We start from the raw sequence: 15,783 nt of genomic DNA, 5'->3' as shown, positions 1-15,783 counted from the left end.
ACTCTTTTTAATTTTGTCTGCATTAGCTTTGTTTGTACAAAAACTTTTCAACTTAATATAATCAAAATTATCTATTTGGCATTCAATAATGAGTTCCAGTTCTTCTTTGATCACACATTCCTTTCTTCTCCACAGACCTGAGAGGTAAACTATCCTATGTTCTTCTAGTTCACTTATATCATTCTGTTTAAATCATGAATTCATTTTGACCTTATCTTGGTATATAGTGTTAGGTGTGGGTCAATTCCTAGGTTCTGCCATTCTAATTTTCCCAGCAGTTTTTATCAAATAATAAGTTCTTATCCCAAAAGCTGGAGTCTTTGGGTTTGTCAAATACTAGATTGTTATAGATATTGAGTATTTTGTCCTATGAATCTAACCTATTCCACTGATCGACTACCCTGTTTCTTAGCCAGTACCAAATGGTCTTGATGATCACTGCTTTATAGTATAGTTTTATATAGCACAGCTAGGCCACTTTCATTGCCAATTTTTTTCATTAATTCTCTTGAAAGTCTTGATCTTTTGTTTTTCCAGATGGACTTTGTTATTTTTTTTCTAGGTCTGTAAATAATTTCTGGAGTTTGATTGGTATGGCACTAAATAAGTAGATCAATTTAGGTAGTATAATCTTTATTATATTTGCTCAACCTATCCATGAGCACTTGATATTTTCCCAGAGGATTAGATTTGACTTTGTGTGGAAAGTGTTTTGTTAATTTAGTTGTGTTCATATAGTTCCTGACTTTCCCTTGGCAAGTAGACTCCCAAATATTTTATATTATCCACAGTTATTTTAAATAGAATTTCTCTTTGAATCTCTTGCTGCTGAATTTTGTTGGTAATATATAAAAATGCTGATGATTTATGTGGATTTATTTTGTATCCAAGCAAAATTAGTTTCAAAGCAAGAGGAGGCATGAATATATTTTAGGCATCAAAGAAGATTTCTTTGAAAGAGGGAAAGAGAAGATTAGGGACAGAAAGAGTTGTTTGGACATTTGTGGTAGAAAAAAATAGTTATTCCATGTGGGCTTAGATCAGTTTCTCCCTATGCAAGACTTAATTAGTCTTGGAATAAGGCTCCAATCAGCTTCCTGGTCATCTAAGAATTGATGGACTCCTTACTACTGTGGGAGTCAACCCAGCCTCCAGAGTGATTCATCTCCCTATGGAGGTGATGATAGCTGTATATACCTAGATCAATGCTGGGTCATTGTTGGATGTTAATATTTTTTTCATTTTTTAAAATAGCTTTTTATTTTTCAAAATACATGCAAAGAGAGTTTTCAACATTCACCTTGCAAAAACCTTGCATTCCATATTTTTTTCCCCTTCCTCCCCACTTTCCCCCTTCCCTAGACAGCAAGTAATTCAATATAGGTTAAACTTGTGGCATTCTTCCAAGCATATTTCCACATTTATCATGCTGCACAAGAAAAATCAGATCAAAAAGGGAAAAAAAAATAAGAGAAAAAAACAAGCAAACAAACAAAGGTGAAAATACTATGTTGAGATCCACATTCAGTCCCCACAGCCCCCTCTCTAGATGCAGATGGCTCTCTCCATCACAATTCTATTAGGAATTAGCCTGAATCACTTCATTGCTGAAAAGAGCCAAGTCAATCACACTAAAGTCCTTTTGTTAAATGTTAAGTGATCAATGAATCTATCATTACATTCAAATCTCCATACTCCTTTTGTTAAATGTCGAGTGGTTTGTGAATGTATTATTTCATTAAAACCCCAAGTCTGAACTGATTTTTTTGGATTGACAGAGGAGATAGGAAGAGTGGATATCAGGTAAAGGGCATGTCTTTGCTGCAAAGGGATATCTCTTTATTAGACACTGGAGCAGAGAAATAAAGGGAGAGAGTGAGGTCACAAGGTTTTGAGTTACAAAGTGGGGGAAAGAAAACTTCTCCTTTCTCAGTAAAGCAAGTGAGGTCCTTTGCTAAGAGGAAGTAGGGAGAGAGGTTTAAGAAGATAGGAAGTTTAGACCACCTGTGGGTAATATGGTAGATAGTCAAATAGGGAATAGTATAAGGATTGCTATGATGTTAATGTTATTTGATTTCTGCAAATTTTTTTTGTTTGAAGGTTTTTTAGTTGAGTTGAATAGTGAAGGCTTGTTGATATTGGAAAATGTAAATTAGTGTTGAAAGTAGAATTTCAACCCAAATCTCTCTGATTCCTCTAAATCTAGTGCTCCATTCACTATGCCAGATGGTCTTAATTACAGGGGTCAGAGTTGGAAAAGACCCCCGAAATCACTTATTCCAGTCCTTTCATTTTATGAAAAAAGGAAAGCACAGCCAAAAGGCTATAGATTTATTTGAATATTAACTTGGAATTAGGACAAATCTAAAAGGGAATTGAATAAATTTTCATTTCTCATCAGTTGCTTAATCAACAACAATTTATTATCTTATGAATGCATTAGGCACTAGAACTATAAAGACCCAAATAAATAAATAAAAGCTTGCTCTCAAGTTTATTTATCACAGGAGACATTAGTTTGGCTCATCTTGAGCCATGTTGACTTGAATAATGGAAACTGGCATATCTCTGTCTCTGAATATCCAAAAGAATATAATGGGAAAGCCAAACAGGGAACCTAGTGCTGCTGGCTTGTTTGGTTCCTAACATCCAACTGATCCTAATATGTACCAACTGTATGGTTTTGTCCATGGGTCTGGGAGTTGTTGTACCATTACTTGATGGAAATAGTGACTATACCCCAAATACCAGGACTTATGTGAGCCAAATGCCTTCTGAATATGACCCAGATTTTATCACAGGTGACTAGAGCTCCCCATTTCTATCTGCTCCCATACACTGGAGTCTGTCTTCAACTGAATTGTCTTCCTCTTTTTCCTTCTCCCCTCATTATTTGATCTGTCTGTCCCTTAGCCTTTATACTGCTATCTCTCTCTTCTGAGTCCAGCAGCTGGTTACCTGGCCTTGGGCCATGACTTCCAGCTGCAGCCATTGCTTTGGTTTGAAAATAAACTTCAAAAACAAGATGAAAAACTTCTCTAATATCTGGTTTAGCAAAGAGATTGTCACCCACTCTTTCCCCACTCCCAGCCTCATCTCTATCCAATGCCCAGGTTCCCTTCTCATCTGTTAATTGTCAGCGTGTGTGTGTGTGTGTGTGTGTGTGTGTGTGTGTGTGAACTACTTTTACATGAAAGAGGTTCTGGGGAGTTACAAGAATCTTTAGCATGTTTATACTAGGTGGTTGGTCCTCCCCATCTCCAAATGTATATCATCAATATATAAATAATGTAATCAATAATGTAAAAATATTGCTTTTCCATATAGATCTTGGATTATGAAATCTATTTTTCCCTTTTCCTGGATAAAGGTCTCCAGAAATTACTCTGAATCTTGTGACTTTGGGGTCCCACCTTTGGGTGTCATATCTCCAAAGGGTCAATCTAAACATCAAAAATCAAGGCCTGCAAAATGGGCTGACTTTGGTGAATGGGATCTGATCCTCATGAGAGCAGGGCAACAGAATCCAAGACAGGAATCAGAGCAATTGCTTTTTCTCAATCTCAAGGAAAGGTTTTGAAATAAAATTTATTTTTCCATAAACTTGTGTTAATTGTCTAGCTGGAGGGGATTCTAAGGACCAAATTATAAAATATGTAGGGGCACTTCACTTTATGAACTAACAGGCTATTGAAAAGTTTCTACAAAATCATCAAAAATGTTAATCTAATCTTATTTTAAATGGATAGGTAGGTAGAAGCCGGGTAGTAGGCTATTTAAAGGAGTTTGAAGTGAACTCTTATCCTAAGCAAATCACTTCCCCCTTAAATTTTCTATTTTAATTGGGTTTCACAAACTGTGAATGATATTACTTTTGAAAATAAAGCTTATTTTTTTTTAAGTTAACCTGCTTGTGGAAATATGATCTGCATGACTTTGTATATACACAATGGTTATGGTTTTCTTGCCTTGTCAATGGTGAGAAGGGGAAAAAATTTGAAACTGAAAAGAAAAATAAATAAGTTAACCTGGACACATTAAAGAAGTCTGTTCTCAGTATATAATTAGGATGGGACCAATGGAGATTTATCTCAGGATGCCAATTTTTAAAGATTCAGACAACAGCTCTCCTTAACAAGAAGAAATCAACAGCACTTAATTAGCAACTTTTTGGAAGAGGAGGACAGACCTATGATTTCATTTGTACAGTGAGGAAATCCTTCCAATCCAGTCTAACAATTGGTGGCAATTCCAGAGTCTCAGACTGTTGCCTAAGAGGCACTGAAAAGGAATGAACCAACTTGATCTGGCTTAAAAGTCAATTTGTCCAAGGCAAAACTTGAACACAGAAATCTTTTTGATTGAGGTCCGATCTTTATCTGCTACATCTGGTTGTGTATTATCATCAATAATTATTTAAAATTAGTAAATGCTTCCTATCCCTGTCCCACTGTAACCCCGGGTGTGGATTTGCTTGGCTTCCATAGTAGTGTTTTCCCCACAGGGTCCTGTCCAAGGGACAGTGTCTCAAGACCTGACTCCCTCACATGATGGTGTCCTGAAGGAATACCTCTCTCCCATGGGATCATATGTTCTTGGATATATGCATCCCATCACCCCCAAGTGAGTAAATTTTTAAAAATTTTGACTCAAGAACATTTTTCATGTTATTTGCCTTAAGACTCAGGGCTTGAGAAAGACCAGAAGGCTCTCAAAGATAGGTGGTAGGTAGCTAATCTTGCTCCCAGAATAGTGGAAAGAGCACTGGACTCATGAATGAAAGATTCAAAGTCAAATTGCCATTTACCTTGTAACCATGAACATCTTGGGCCCTATATTCCTTATCTGTAAAATAGGGATAATGACAGCTAACCCACAGGGTTGTTGTGAAAATAGAATTATATATATATATGTATGTATGCATGTGTGTATATATATACACATATATACACACATATATACACATACAAATAAGTGTATACATGTATATACACATACACATACACACATATACACATATGCAAATATGTAAACTTTAAAAATTATATTGTGTTTAGCACAAGTTGGTGCTTGTTATTTATTATTGATTGATTAATAGTCCATCAATAGGTCCCCTCCAGTTGCAAAGCTATCATCCTACATATTGTGAACTTTTACAATATTTGTGAACTTTTACAATCAAGAGTCATTTAATAGGTAGGGGCTGTGTGACTGTGGGTATTAAATCACTTAGCTTTTCTAAGCTTAGTTTTCTCAGCTATAAAATGAAAGAACTATGGTATGTAGCTTAACATTGTAGGGATCAATTAATGGAAAACTCAAAAGTTCTCTACCTCTGGCAATGAAGCTAGTGGCTTCCTCTTTATTTTTAGTAGGCATTTTTCAGGAGGGAGGGTCATGTTTTTGTTCCCAAAATGGCTTTTTACTCTTAACTATAAATCATTTCCATTTTTTCCTCCAGAAAAATCAGGGTTAACATGTATAAAATACCTATTTTCCCCTTTGAATATCCTTAACTTCCCCCCTCATCCAGGCCTCTACATGTCAACCCCAAGTTTAGAAAATCCATTCTGACTTCATACCTTTTCTGTCTGTTATCAGCTTGAGGATCCCAGAATAAACTGAGTATTGGGTATTTGGTAAAAGAATTCTTTATCCAACAGCTCATCTGCCCCTCTGATTCTTGCTTCCAAGTCTCCCTCTTTCAGGTCTAAGGCTTTTTCTTCTAGACTTCGCCCCTAAGCAGAATCCTGCAATCCCACAGTTTTGTATTTTATGTTCACCACCAACAATCTTTTATCGTGGGGCTTATTCCTGCCCTAGAACTGAGCCAAGAATAACTCCTGCCCCAAGAAGAGGTGCTTCAGGAGGAACTAGGCATCTGAATTTATAACCCAAGAACATTTTTGCATGATAGGACTTCTCCTCTTACCCTTAGCTCCTCTACAGGGTACTTCCCTTTGGGTTCTTTTGATTTCAAGGAAGGACACCTTGTACTCTAGTACTCCCATAAACACACCCAGGCCATAACAATCCCTTTTCCCTTTATATTAATTTTGCCCTCATGCTATCTGTTGAGGGCCAGTATTGATAAGTCCATAAAGAGGAAGAGTCCAGTCCAGTATTCTTGAGATCTGCTCTAATGACTCAACTCAAAACATTAGCTCATCTCCTTAACAATGGATGAAAGATAAATTTAGGATAATCTTGGAGAATGCATGTGACAAGAACAAGGCAATACAGATGCTATTTACAACTCTTAAATACTTTGTTATACTGCCTGCTATTTACAACCCTGTTTTGACAAATACCTTGTTATTAATAGTTACTGTTATTTATGACCCTGTTGTGATATCTTGTTATTGCTAGTTAGGATGGAACTAAAATGTCTAAAGACCATATGGTCTATGCATTAACCCTGAAAGGTATATAGCATCACCTGGAGGCAGCTAGTGTTACATTGTAACACTAGTTTATATATATAAACCCTAGCTCAGATTAATAAATGGAGATTGCAAAGCATATCTTCCACCTGACCATGGATGTTCATTTCAGATTCACACTCTTTGTTTTCTCTGGAGCTGGACTCTAACAACTATCTAGTATTACTTACCTTTTCATGTGCTCTGTTTGGTCACTTGGATTATGTTAGACTATGTACCTTCAACTTAATGAGCCTTTGCTAAGTAACTAACTTGGTGTCTGGTGCTAGGCCCTGGGGATACAAAATGGAACCATTCCCACTCTCTGTAATCAGAATATTTTGATTAAGTCACTAAGCAGTAATTTAATGCCAAAGAGTGTGGAATACAAGCTTGAGGAAAAGAGCTTCAGAATTTCCCTCCGGCCTCCCCCACCTTTGTATCCCTCGAACTCAGCTCAGTGCTGATTATATTGGAAGAATGCTACTAATAGTATAGTAAAAAGTTGATAATCCAATTCAGATGGAGAACAGGATGAGGATAACAAGAACTCATATTTATATTGCATTAAAGGTAGTGATTTATCCATATAATCTCATCTGATCTTCACAACTACTCTGGGACGCAGGCGCTATTATTTTCATTTTACAAATGAGAAAATGGAAACTCAAGAGTTGCGTTAACAGAGCTAGCATCTTGAATTGAGGTTCAAGCTCAGCCTTCCCGAAGGCAGCCCACCACACCATGCTTCATCTAGCAGGGCTAGGGGGCATTTGTGTTCTGGAGCCACAAACCAAAGGTCAAACATCACCCGCTCTGGCAGCAATCTCCACAAACAATAGCCATTTTGGCTTTATTTACGAAGACCTCCTGGGAACCAACACATCTAGGTTGAAAACAAAAATGTACAGCGTGAGGCTTAAATAACTTTCTTACATTATGTACAGTTGTCCGCAAAGGTACAAAACATATATACACCTTGTGCTATACATGTCACAGAGAGGAGCCAGGACAACATCTGACCCTGGAGCCTCTAGTCAAGAGTGGGTGGCCAGGTCAAGGCAGGGATCTCCTCTGCACACACTCCTGCTCCTTTGGGGCTGGCGGACTTTGGGCTCTCAGGAACTCTAGCAATGATGGAAAAGGGAGCAGGGTCCTAGCTGAGAGTCTAAGCCCCCAGCGGTTAACTGGGGAGATTGAGGGATGGCGATACTGGGGTTGGGGAGGAGAGGGAGGTTGAAAGGCAGCCTAGGATGGCGGTTAAACTGCATCTCTACAAACCTTTCCCCGTCCTGGACTTGCAGACATTATTAGGAACCAGAGGAATAGAAGGTCAGTCTTTGATGACTGGTATCTGGCCAGGAGGGAGACCAAGGGCATCGTGGGGGAGAGAAGCCCCGGCAGTTTGGGGAAGGTGGAGAGACCAGCCTGGCAAAGGATCCAGACCAGCTGGGTGAGGGTGTGTGAGGGGGGTGGTGTCCTGGCACTAGAGGCACAGCAATAGGGCAGCAGCACAATGGACAATGCCAACCCAGACACCCTGGGATGCCAACCTGGCAAAGACGGGACCTGCCCATCCAGGTGAAGTGAGAGGGCAGACTTCCAGGGGGTAGGCGAAGGGCAACAGAGGGCCCGACCTCATCCTTTCCTACGAGATTCAAAAAATCCCACCTGCAGGTATGGGTTTTCACGGGTGCTCAACCACTTAGTTTTTGCAAATGGCTCGGATTACATTAGTGGATGGGAAGAGATGGCCTCTCGGGCCCCTTCCGGATCTCCTGTTCCAACTCTCACCTCCATGCAAGATCCCCATTCCCTCAGCTGAAAGCCAGAACCAACACCCTCCTCCTTCCTTTGCTCTCTCTCGCCCCAGCGCTCACTCCAGGGTCTTACAGAAAAGCCCTCTCAGGACTGAGCTGCCACTAACTTATGGAGTTAATACTGTAAAGGACAAGAATACTGTGCTTGAAAATCTGGGCCCTAGCTAAGAGTCCTAACCCAGGAGACTCGGTGGATCTTTTTAATCATTTTAGGCTATTTAGAGAAAATTAGGAGTGGTCCCTGTCAGGGCTTGGGGATAGCTCTGGGTTCAAAGCTCCCAAGCTTTGGGGGAATGGTGAGGATGTATTTTATGGCCCCGGCTTACAGGACAGGACACACAGGGGTAGCCTCTTATTCAATCTTTTCAATTACTACTTCTCATTAATGCCCAAGGCACAGCAGGCCCTTCCCCAAGTAAAGCCTCTGGAAGCAGTCTATGGGAAGGGGGCCCCGGCCAGACCAGGACACACTGGCCAGTAGGAATCTCTTCTGCCTGGAGGACTGAGGGCCTCTCTTCCTGTGCTCCAGAGCTGGGTCTAAGCAACCTCAGTCTAGGGCTTGTGCTCAAGTTCTATGGGCCTTGTGCTCAGAAAACAATCGTTTTGTGCTTCTAACACCTCAGATACTTGTAAATACTTGTGCAGTTGCAGTCCCTGCTCCCCACCATTCTCTGGCTCAGACCTGACTTCCGGGAGCCTCAATCCCTCCAAAGGAAGCCCCGAGACCCCCGGCTCCCTTCTAGCTCAGCTGCCCCACGGCCTAGGATTGGGGCGACCCTGTCCGGGCCCCCGGATTTCAAGTTTCTGGAAAGCCAGCACACTCACATATAGCAAAGCCCAGGCCCAGCCATGAGGTAGCTTACCCGACATCAACAACAAAGGGGGCAGACAACAATCACGGGGGACCTTGGGATCAAACATGAGTGGGAACCAAGTAAAATCTCCTACTCTAGTCCCCATCACCGGCGGCGGCGTCCCCTGGCAGGGCAGGACCAAACCAAGGGGGATGGGGAATGCAGTCTTGTCCATTTGTCCAGCGTTTGTAAACAGCAGCCCCCATCTCTCAGGGCGCAAGACCCAAGTCAAAGACGGTCGAGGAGGGGAGGGGCCGCAAACAAACCCGGGCTTGCTTGGGCGGAGGGGAGGTGTCTGGGACCCGAACGCGCCACGTTCGGGCCGGGAGAGAGTAACAAGCCATCAGTGACACTGTCTATTGTTCCCTGAAGACCAAAACTTCATTTCTTTTCTTCCTGCAACCAAATGACCCCAGATTTCAGCCCATGTCCAGCAAAGAGAAGAGCTGTGAACAGTCATTCTGCAAAGTCACTGCCGCTGCTTGGTCGGGGGACGCGTTGGTCTGCTGACGCTAGAAGGACAGGGTCACACTGGGGAAAGATGGGGCCGGCTGTTCCCCTCGGCAAGTTTTTTCCTCTCAGACAGCGGAACGCCCCTGAAATGCAGAAGCCGCTTCCTCCAGCGAGAGGAGAGCCCTCCTGTCGTCTTCTGGTCACCTTTTGTGTGGAAACTAAAAGGGACCCAGGCCCGCGTGGGGCCCGCCGTCTTCTGCCGGTCCGCGCAATGATACGGGGGAGGAGAGAGCTCGCATCCACTTCCAGAGGCTCCCTCCGAGACATCAGCTCCTGGGCCTGGCTCTGGATGCCGAATCCCGCTGTGTCTGCGCCCGGGTGGGAGGAAGCCAGACAAGCAAAGGGCTGGCGTGTGATGGGGAAAGAAGCCACTGCATTTCCCTGGGAGTCTTTGAGTTCACTGGTTCCACCCGGAAGGGAAACCCAGACATTAATTTAATACAAAATTCACCTAGCAAATGGGCCCTGGGCAAGAAAAAAAAAAAAAACCAGAGCCTCTTTCAATCCAACAACCCTTCCCCCTCCCTCCCCCAGGCCAAAAAAAAAAAAAAATCCCCAAAGGGTATTTGGGTCTTAATGAGTAATGATTCTCCCTTATTTCATTCCAGTTTTAAGGCTTGAAAATGTGTCTCTTGAATAACCATAGAAAAGGGAGCTGGAGAAGAACTGGGGGGGGGGGGAATGGTGAAGTCAGAATATGGAGAACCTTCTGAACCCACTCCCCACCATTCCCCTGGGATAAAACACCCTTATATCCCAGCGCTGGTGGGGGGAGGCATGGGAGGGGCAAAGGAACAGACCCTAAAATTTAGTCCTTACTACTCAAGACATCCTACTATACACAGTACCATGAGACAAGGGGGAGGATCCAAAAGCTGCTTCTTAAGTGATGAGGGAGTGGGGCAGGAATTCCCCCCTTGATGAAGTTTGTAACATAGCATGTGGTGGGGGGTGAGGGTGGGGGGGGGCAATAGATGGAGACCTCCCTTAAGTTAGATCTGGCTAGGAGGGCAGGCAGCAGTCGTCAGGATGGAAGAGGAGGCAGCAAGACACACGTGGCTGGCATCGGTCACCCAGCTCTGGGTGCCAGACCCCAGGGGGGTGGAAGGCACTGGAGCGTCTGATGGCATGAGGTGAACCGTGGGCTAGGATGCTTCCCCCTCGGACAGGAAAGCCAGGAATAGCCCAGAAGTGGGAGGCATTTTGTGGGGGGAGATTAGGAAGGAGGGCGGGGAGATGGGGAGGGAAGAAATCAAAAGGGATTCTTCCCTAATTGATCCCAGAATGTGTCAAAGGCTAGAATGGCTCAGAAGCAGAGGCTCAGGAGTGCTGTCCATGCACCCTTTCCCGTTGGGGACCCTTCCTGCCCCCTCCCCAGGCTTCCCCCCATTTCGTCCCCTGCCCTTCCCCTTCCTTAGGATTCCCTGGACCTGGACAGCTCAAGGGATAGAAAGCATCAGAAGAAACTTCAAGTTGGTATCCAGGAAGTGCCAGCAATAAATAAATAAATAAATAGTTAAATAGATGAAATGGCCAGGCTGAGTCTGTGCCTCTCCCCTCAGATGGAGCTTTCTGAAGGTTGGGCTCCCAGCAGGGGGAGGGCAGAGTCCCAGGGGATGAGATGGGGGCGGCCCCGGGGGAGAAGGCTCAGGGGTGGGGTGGGCAGCTGTCCATCCCCAAATTTACAAGGTTCCTAGAGTGGTGCTTTTTCCTTTGACCTCCTTCTTTTTGGGTGAGGAGGTTAAGGACTCAGAAGGGCAAGAGAGGATCGAAGGAAAGATGCCATCTGAAAGACTGTGTCAGATGGAAGAGGAAAGCAGGGAAGAGGAAAAAAAGGTCTTTTCCTAGTTAAAATGTGGCTGGGGGATCCCCTCAGCCTGGCTCAGAATCCCTTCCCCACCATGGGGAGCTGGAGGTGGGGCAACTTGGAAAGTTTTCCCCAAGGTCTTCTCACAGGCCAGCTGGAGAGCTCCTGAGGTTGGGGGGAGAAGGGGACGATTTAGCAGGAAGAAAACGGGGCCGAACCTGGAAGTAGCTGAGGAGCTTCAGGAGAAAGAGTGGGCAAAGAGCTTCACAGCTTAAATATCCTTCCCCGTAGGGGGCCCCCAGCCCATCGAGAGATGGGTTTGGGAACACTGTCCCCTCAGGGAGGCTAGGAGAGGGGCAGGGGAAGAATCCCCAAATCCTCTTGCCCAGAACCACCAGCAGCATCCGCCCTGGATCTGTGGGTCCTAGATTGTCTGAAGATGCTTCCCTTTGGACGATGTGCAGGCTGCTGGGAGAAATGTGGAATCCGAGTACCCCCTCCGGCTTCTGCTCCTAAAATGTGTCACTGGGCAGCCGCCTTCCGTTCCAGAGTTTCACTGTCAGATCACTGTCGGGGAGAGACAAAGGCAGACAGGGGACGCACAGGTCAGCTCCGTAAGCGGGCCCTGGCAGCCGGCCTGACCGCGGCGGAGGGGCAGCTCCCACAAGCCCCAAGTGCGGCTTGGGGAGTGGGGGCAAACCCGGGGGACGTGAGGGGGATTAGCCATCTCGAGTGGAATATGGCCCAGCTGAGAACTGCGACAGCTCCCCCCCTTCCCTCTCCTAGAGGCCCCGCTCCTGGGGAACTACCCCCTTGCTCATGCTCAGAGTGTGGGGGGTAGAAGTGTGTGATTCTGGGGAGGAGGTATGAGGGAGAGGGACAGCACTTGTCTCTAGATCAGGCACAAGGGGGAGATGAGGGAGTTAAAAATCTCATACCGTTAAGAAGCAGCTTGGATCGAAGTGGAGAAAGAAAGGAAGAGGGAAGAAGGGGAGAAGAAGAGGAGAAAAAGGAGGACTGAGAGGAAAGATGAGGGAACGGGGAGGGAAGAAGAGGGTCAAGGCAGGCTAGTGGCACGGCCCTTTATAGCCAGGACGCGGCGTGGAAGGCAGGGGGTGAGTCCAGGGACGTAACTCCACAACTTTACCCGGCAGTCACTGTGGCAGGGAAAGAAGGGTAGGGTGAGGGGAGAGAGAGAAATGGAGAGAGAGAGAGCGAGACACACAGAGAGAGACGAGAGAGACAGGAAGAGGGAATATGGTCGGAAAAGAAGGAGGAAGAAGAAATCAGTTCGAGTAGAACCCCTCCCTCCCAGGACAAGGAGGCCTGGAGGGCCCCTCCGTGGGGGACTGGGAGATACATGGATGGATGGACCCAGACCGGGGGACAGAGGTGTGAAGGAACTGGGGGTGGGGGGAGCTGCTGAGCACTTCCTGGGGGGCACTATTCTTGGGGGGGTGACAGCTGGGAGTGGGGGGCCCGTGGCACTCGGTAGGCCCTTCATACTGACTGAACAGAGGTGGCCGGGGGGCCTGGGACAGGAGAGAACAGCATCCCCTTTCTTAGGTTCTCCTCCCTGTTTAACTGGGGAGGGGGCGTGGAGAGGCTGCTTCTTAGTGGGGCTCTGCCACGCCAACTCCTAGTTAATTCAGAGCCCATGACGGACCTTCCCCTGTCTCTCTTTTATCTGCTTAGTGTAAAACCCACTGAATGGGAAGTGAGGACAGAGATTTCAGGGAGGGTCAGTGTGGCAGGACCTCCGGGCTTACCTGGAGGCCGTAAAAATGTGCTTGGAGTTGGTGCAGATGGCATTGATGGGACTTTCGTGACCTTTGATCTCTCCAATGGGGGTGAAGTTTTCCACGTTCCAGACCTTGATGAAGCCCCCTCGGCAGGTGCTCAGCAGCATGGGCCGGCCGGGAACAAAGGCCAGAGCGCACACCCAGTCCTTGTGGGCGTTGGGGATTTGCTGGGAAAGGACCGGAAGGAATCGAGGCAGTAAGGACCTCCTTCTGACTAAGGAATCTTAGTGAGGGGAAAAAGGGGAGGGACGGGGGCGAGAACAGACAAGCTCTAGCTCCAATTCTGCTTTATCCCATTCTGCCATTGTATGCTGCAAAAGGTGTGCAAAGGCCAGGGAGCAGCATCCCGTCCCCCTCCCTGTGGCAGGAGGGAGCAGGATGCTCAGCATCCCCATGTCAGAGGCCCTGGGAAGGAGGGACCAGGACCTGGGACCGGGACTTGGGACCAGGCCCGACCTATCAAATTCTGCTGAGCGGTGATTGACAGCAGTGTTTGACATGGGGAGTTTGTGACATTGAGCATCTGAAGCTGGGGGGATGCAAGGGGACACAGAAGGGGGGACGGCGGGTGCTGCTGACGGACTTTCCCGACTTCGCGTTTTGTCTCCACCTGAATGAGCTCCTGCTGCTCCAGATCCCACTTCTTAATGCCATTGTCCCGGGAGCCGCTGAACAGGATGTCGCCCTGGATGGCGAGGCACTCGATGCCGTCATAGTGCGGGGGCTCAAAGTTGTGGGTAGGGCTGATGTTGCCCATCACACACTCTGCCAGCTCAAACATCTGTGGAGGAGAAGCAGGTGCCTCTGTGTCAGGTGGGGGCAAGGAGGGAAGGTCTTGAAACCCCTGGGCATGGATGGGAGAGATTTGCCCTCTCCTTCCTCCAGGCCCTTACTGGACTATATCCTGCCTTCCCCGCTCCCCTGACCCCCAGGGGCAAGCAGGAGAAAATATACTGAGAAAATATTCATGGGGGATTTTTTGCTGCTGAGGGTAGGAGTGTAAAGAAATGCCTTCTCCCAAATCCCCAGTGGGAAATCTATAAACTTGCTGCTGAATTAAGTCTCCCAGATCAGAAGATGGGAGCAGTTTTATTAAGCTGATCTCAATAATGGTTATAAGTCTGCCCTTTCCAATCCATTGTGCTACGTAGGTGCTAGGGAGAATTTAAAAACAAAAAAAAGGTTAGTGAAGAAAGTTCAAATCACATTCTTCCCCTCATGAGGCTTATAGCCCAATGAAGAGATATGATATCATTAAAGAGATATGATATCTTCACAGAAAGGGATAGAGATTGGACCTGGGATTTAATTAATTATTAATCAAGTCATCATTAATTAAATTAATGCCTAATTAATAACTAATTAAATTATTAATTAATTACTGCAAGGAACTCTTAGGTGAGGAAGCTCTCTCCCTTTACCAGTGCAAGCTGGAAACCACTCCCAAAAGTTGGGGGTCCTAATTAGAGTGATTGAGATCAGGCATGAAAAACTCAGAAAATGGGGCCACTAAACCTGGAGGGCTACACGCTGACTTTAACATTATCTATGTTCAATTTTTGCTATATATTTTTCAGTTACATTTTAACCAGAGGAGGGAAAGTATGCCCCAGACTGGCTGTGACATCTCTGGCTTAGCACCCTGAGAAAGTATCGCCTCCAGCCTCACACAGCCAGGAGATCTCAGAGATGGGACTTGAAGTCTGATCTTCCTGTTTTCAAATGAAATCATAATTTGTAAAGTAACTAGCCTAAGGTTTAGCACACATAATGATAATAACTAATAATACAGTGCTTGCTAAGCTCTTTTAAATTATTATCTTATTTGATGATTCAGGCCAGTTCCAATGGTCTTTTGATGAAGAAAGCCATCTGCACCCAGAGAGAGCTCAGTGGGAACTGAATGTAAACCCAAACATAGCATTTTCACTCCTTTTCTTGTTGCTTGCTTGCATTTTGTTTTCTTTCTCATTTTTTTTCCTTTTTGATCAGATTTTTTCCCCCTGAGGCAATTAGGGTTAAGTGACTTTGCCCAGGATCACAGTTTTTTTTTCCAATTTTCTGGTTTTTCTTGTGTAGCATGATATTTGTGGAAATAGTATAGGAGAATTGCACATGTTTAACATACATTGGATCATTTGCCATCTAGAAAAAGGGGGGAAGGGAGGGAAAAAAATCAGAACAAAAGGTTTTGTAAGGATGAATGTTGAAAATTATCTATGTATATATTTTGAAAATAAAAAGCTTTAATTAAAAAAAATCATCTCATTTGATCCCTACAACAATCCTTGGAGATAGGTGCTATTATTATTTCCATTTTACAGATGATGAAACTGAGGTAGACAGTGTTTAAGTGACTCTTTGGACTCAGGTTTCCCTTATGCCAGGGTACAATCTGGGTGAATCCTTGCTAAATGTAAAAAAGACTATAGGAAGGTTTGGTTCCAAAAATTGGAGAAAGGGGACCAGGAATTAGCTGTGAGAACTATGAAAGTCAAGAGGAACCTGGGAAAGGCCACCTCTGGGTTTGCTCTTGAGACTGTAGAACAGCTGTCCAGATGTTTG

General features: G+C 45.0%; 1 protein-coding gene across 5 annotated transcripts in view; it reads right to left on the bottom strand.

The window, feature by feature from the left end:
- Window positions 1-7,250: 7,250 nt before the first annotated feature.
- The window catches only part of KIF21B (kinesin family member 21B), a 69,080-nt gene continuing 60,547 nt past the window's right edge, over window positions 7,251-15,783 (bottom strand). For 2 of the 5 annotated variants that reach the window (XR_007953804.1, XR_007953806.1), the window contains 4 exons: window positions 13,829-13,999; window positions 13,186-13,385; window positions 12,355-12,573; window positions 7,251-11,983 (listed from right to left, as the gene is read on the bottom strand). Coding sequence is in view for 2 of the 5 variants with exons in the window: in XM_051998678.1 (XP_051854638.1) it covers window positions 11,929-11,983; window positions 13,186-13,385; window positions 13,829-13,999 (426 nt within the window). In the remaining 3 variants the exon portion in view is untranslated. The remainder of the gene's footprint in view (window positions 11,984-12,354; window positions 12,574-13,185; window positions 13,386-13,828; window positions 14,000-15,783) is intronic. The other 3 variants (XM_051998678.1, XM_051998679.1, XR_007953805.1) reach the window with 2 other exon arrangements.

Source organism: Antechinus flavipes, chromosome 4 (genome assembly GCF_016432865.1).
Source record: "Antechinus flavipes isolate AdamAnt ecotype Samford, QLD, Australia chromosome 4, AdamAnt_v2, whole genome shotgun sequence".
In the NCBI taxonomy this organism is placed as follows: Eukaryota; Metazoa; Chordata; class Mammalia; order Dasyuromorphia; family Dasyuridae; genus Antechinus; species Antechinus flavipes.
This window is presented reverse-complemented; position numbering and strand designations above follow the sequence as displayed.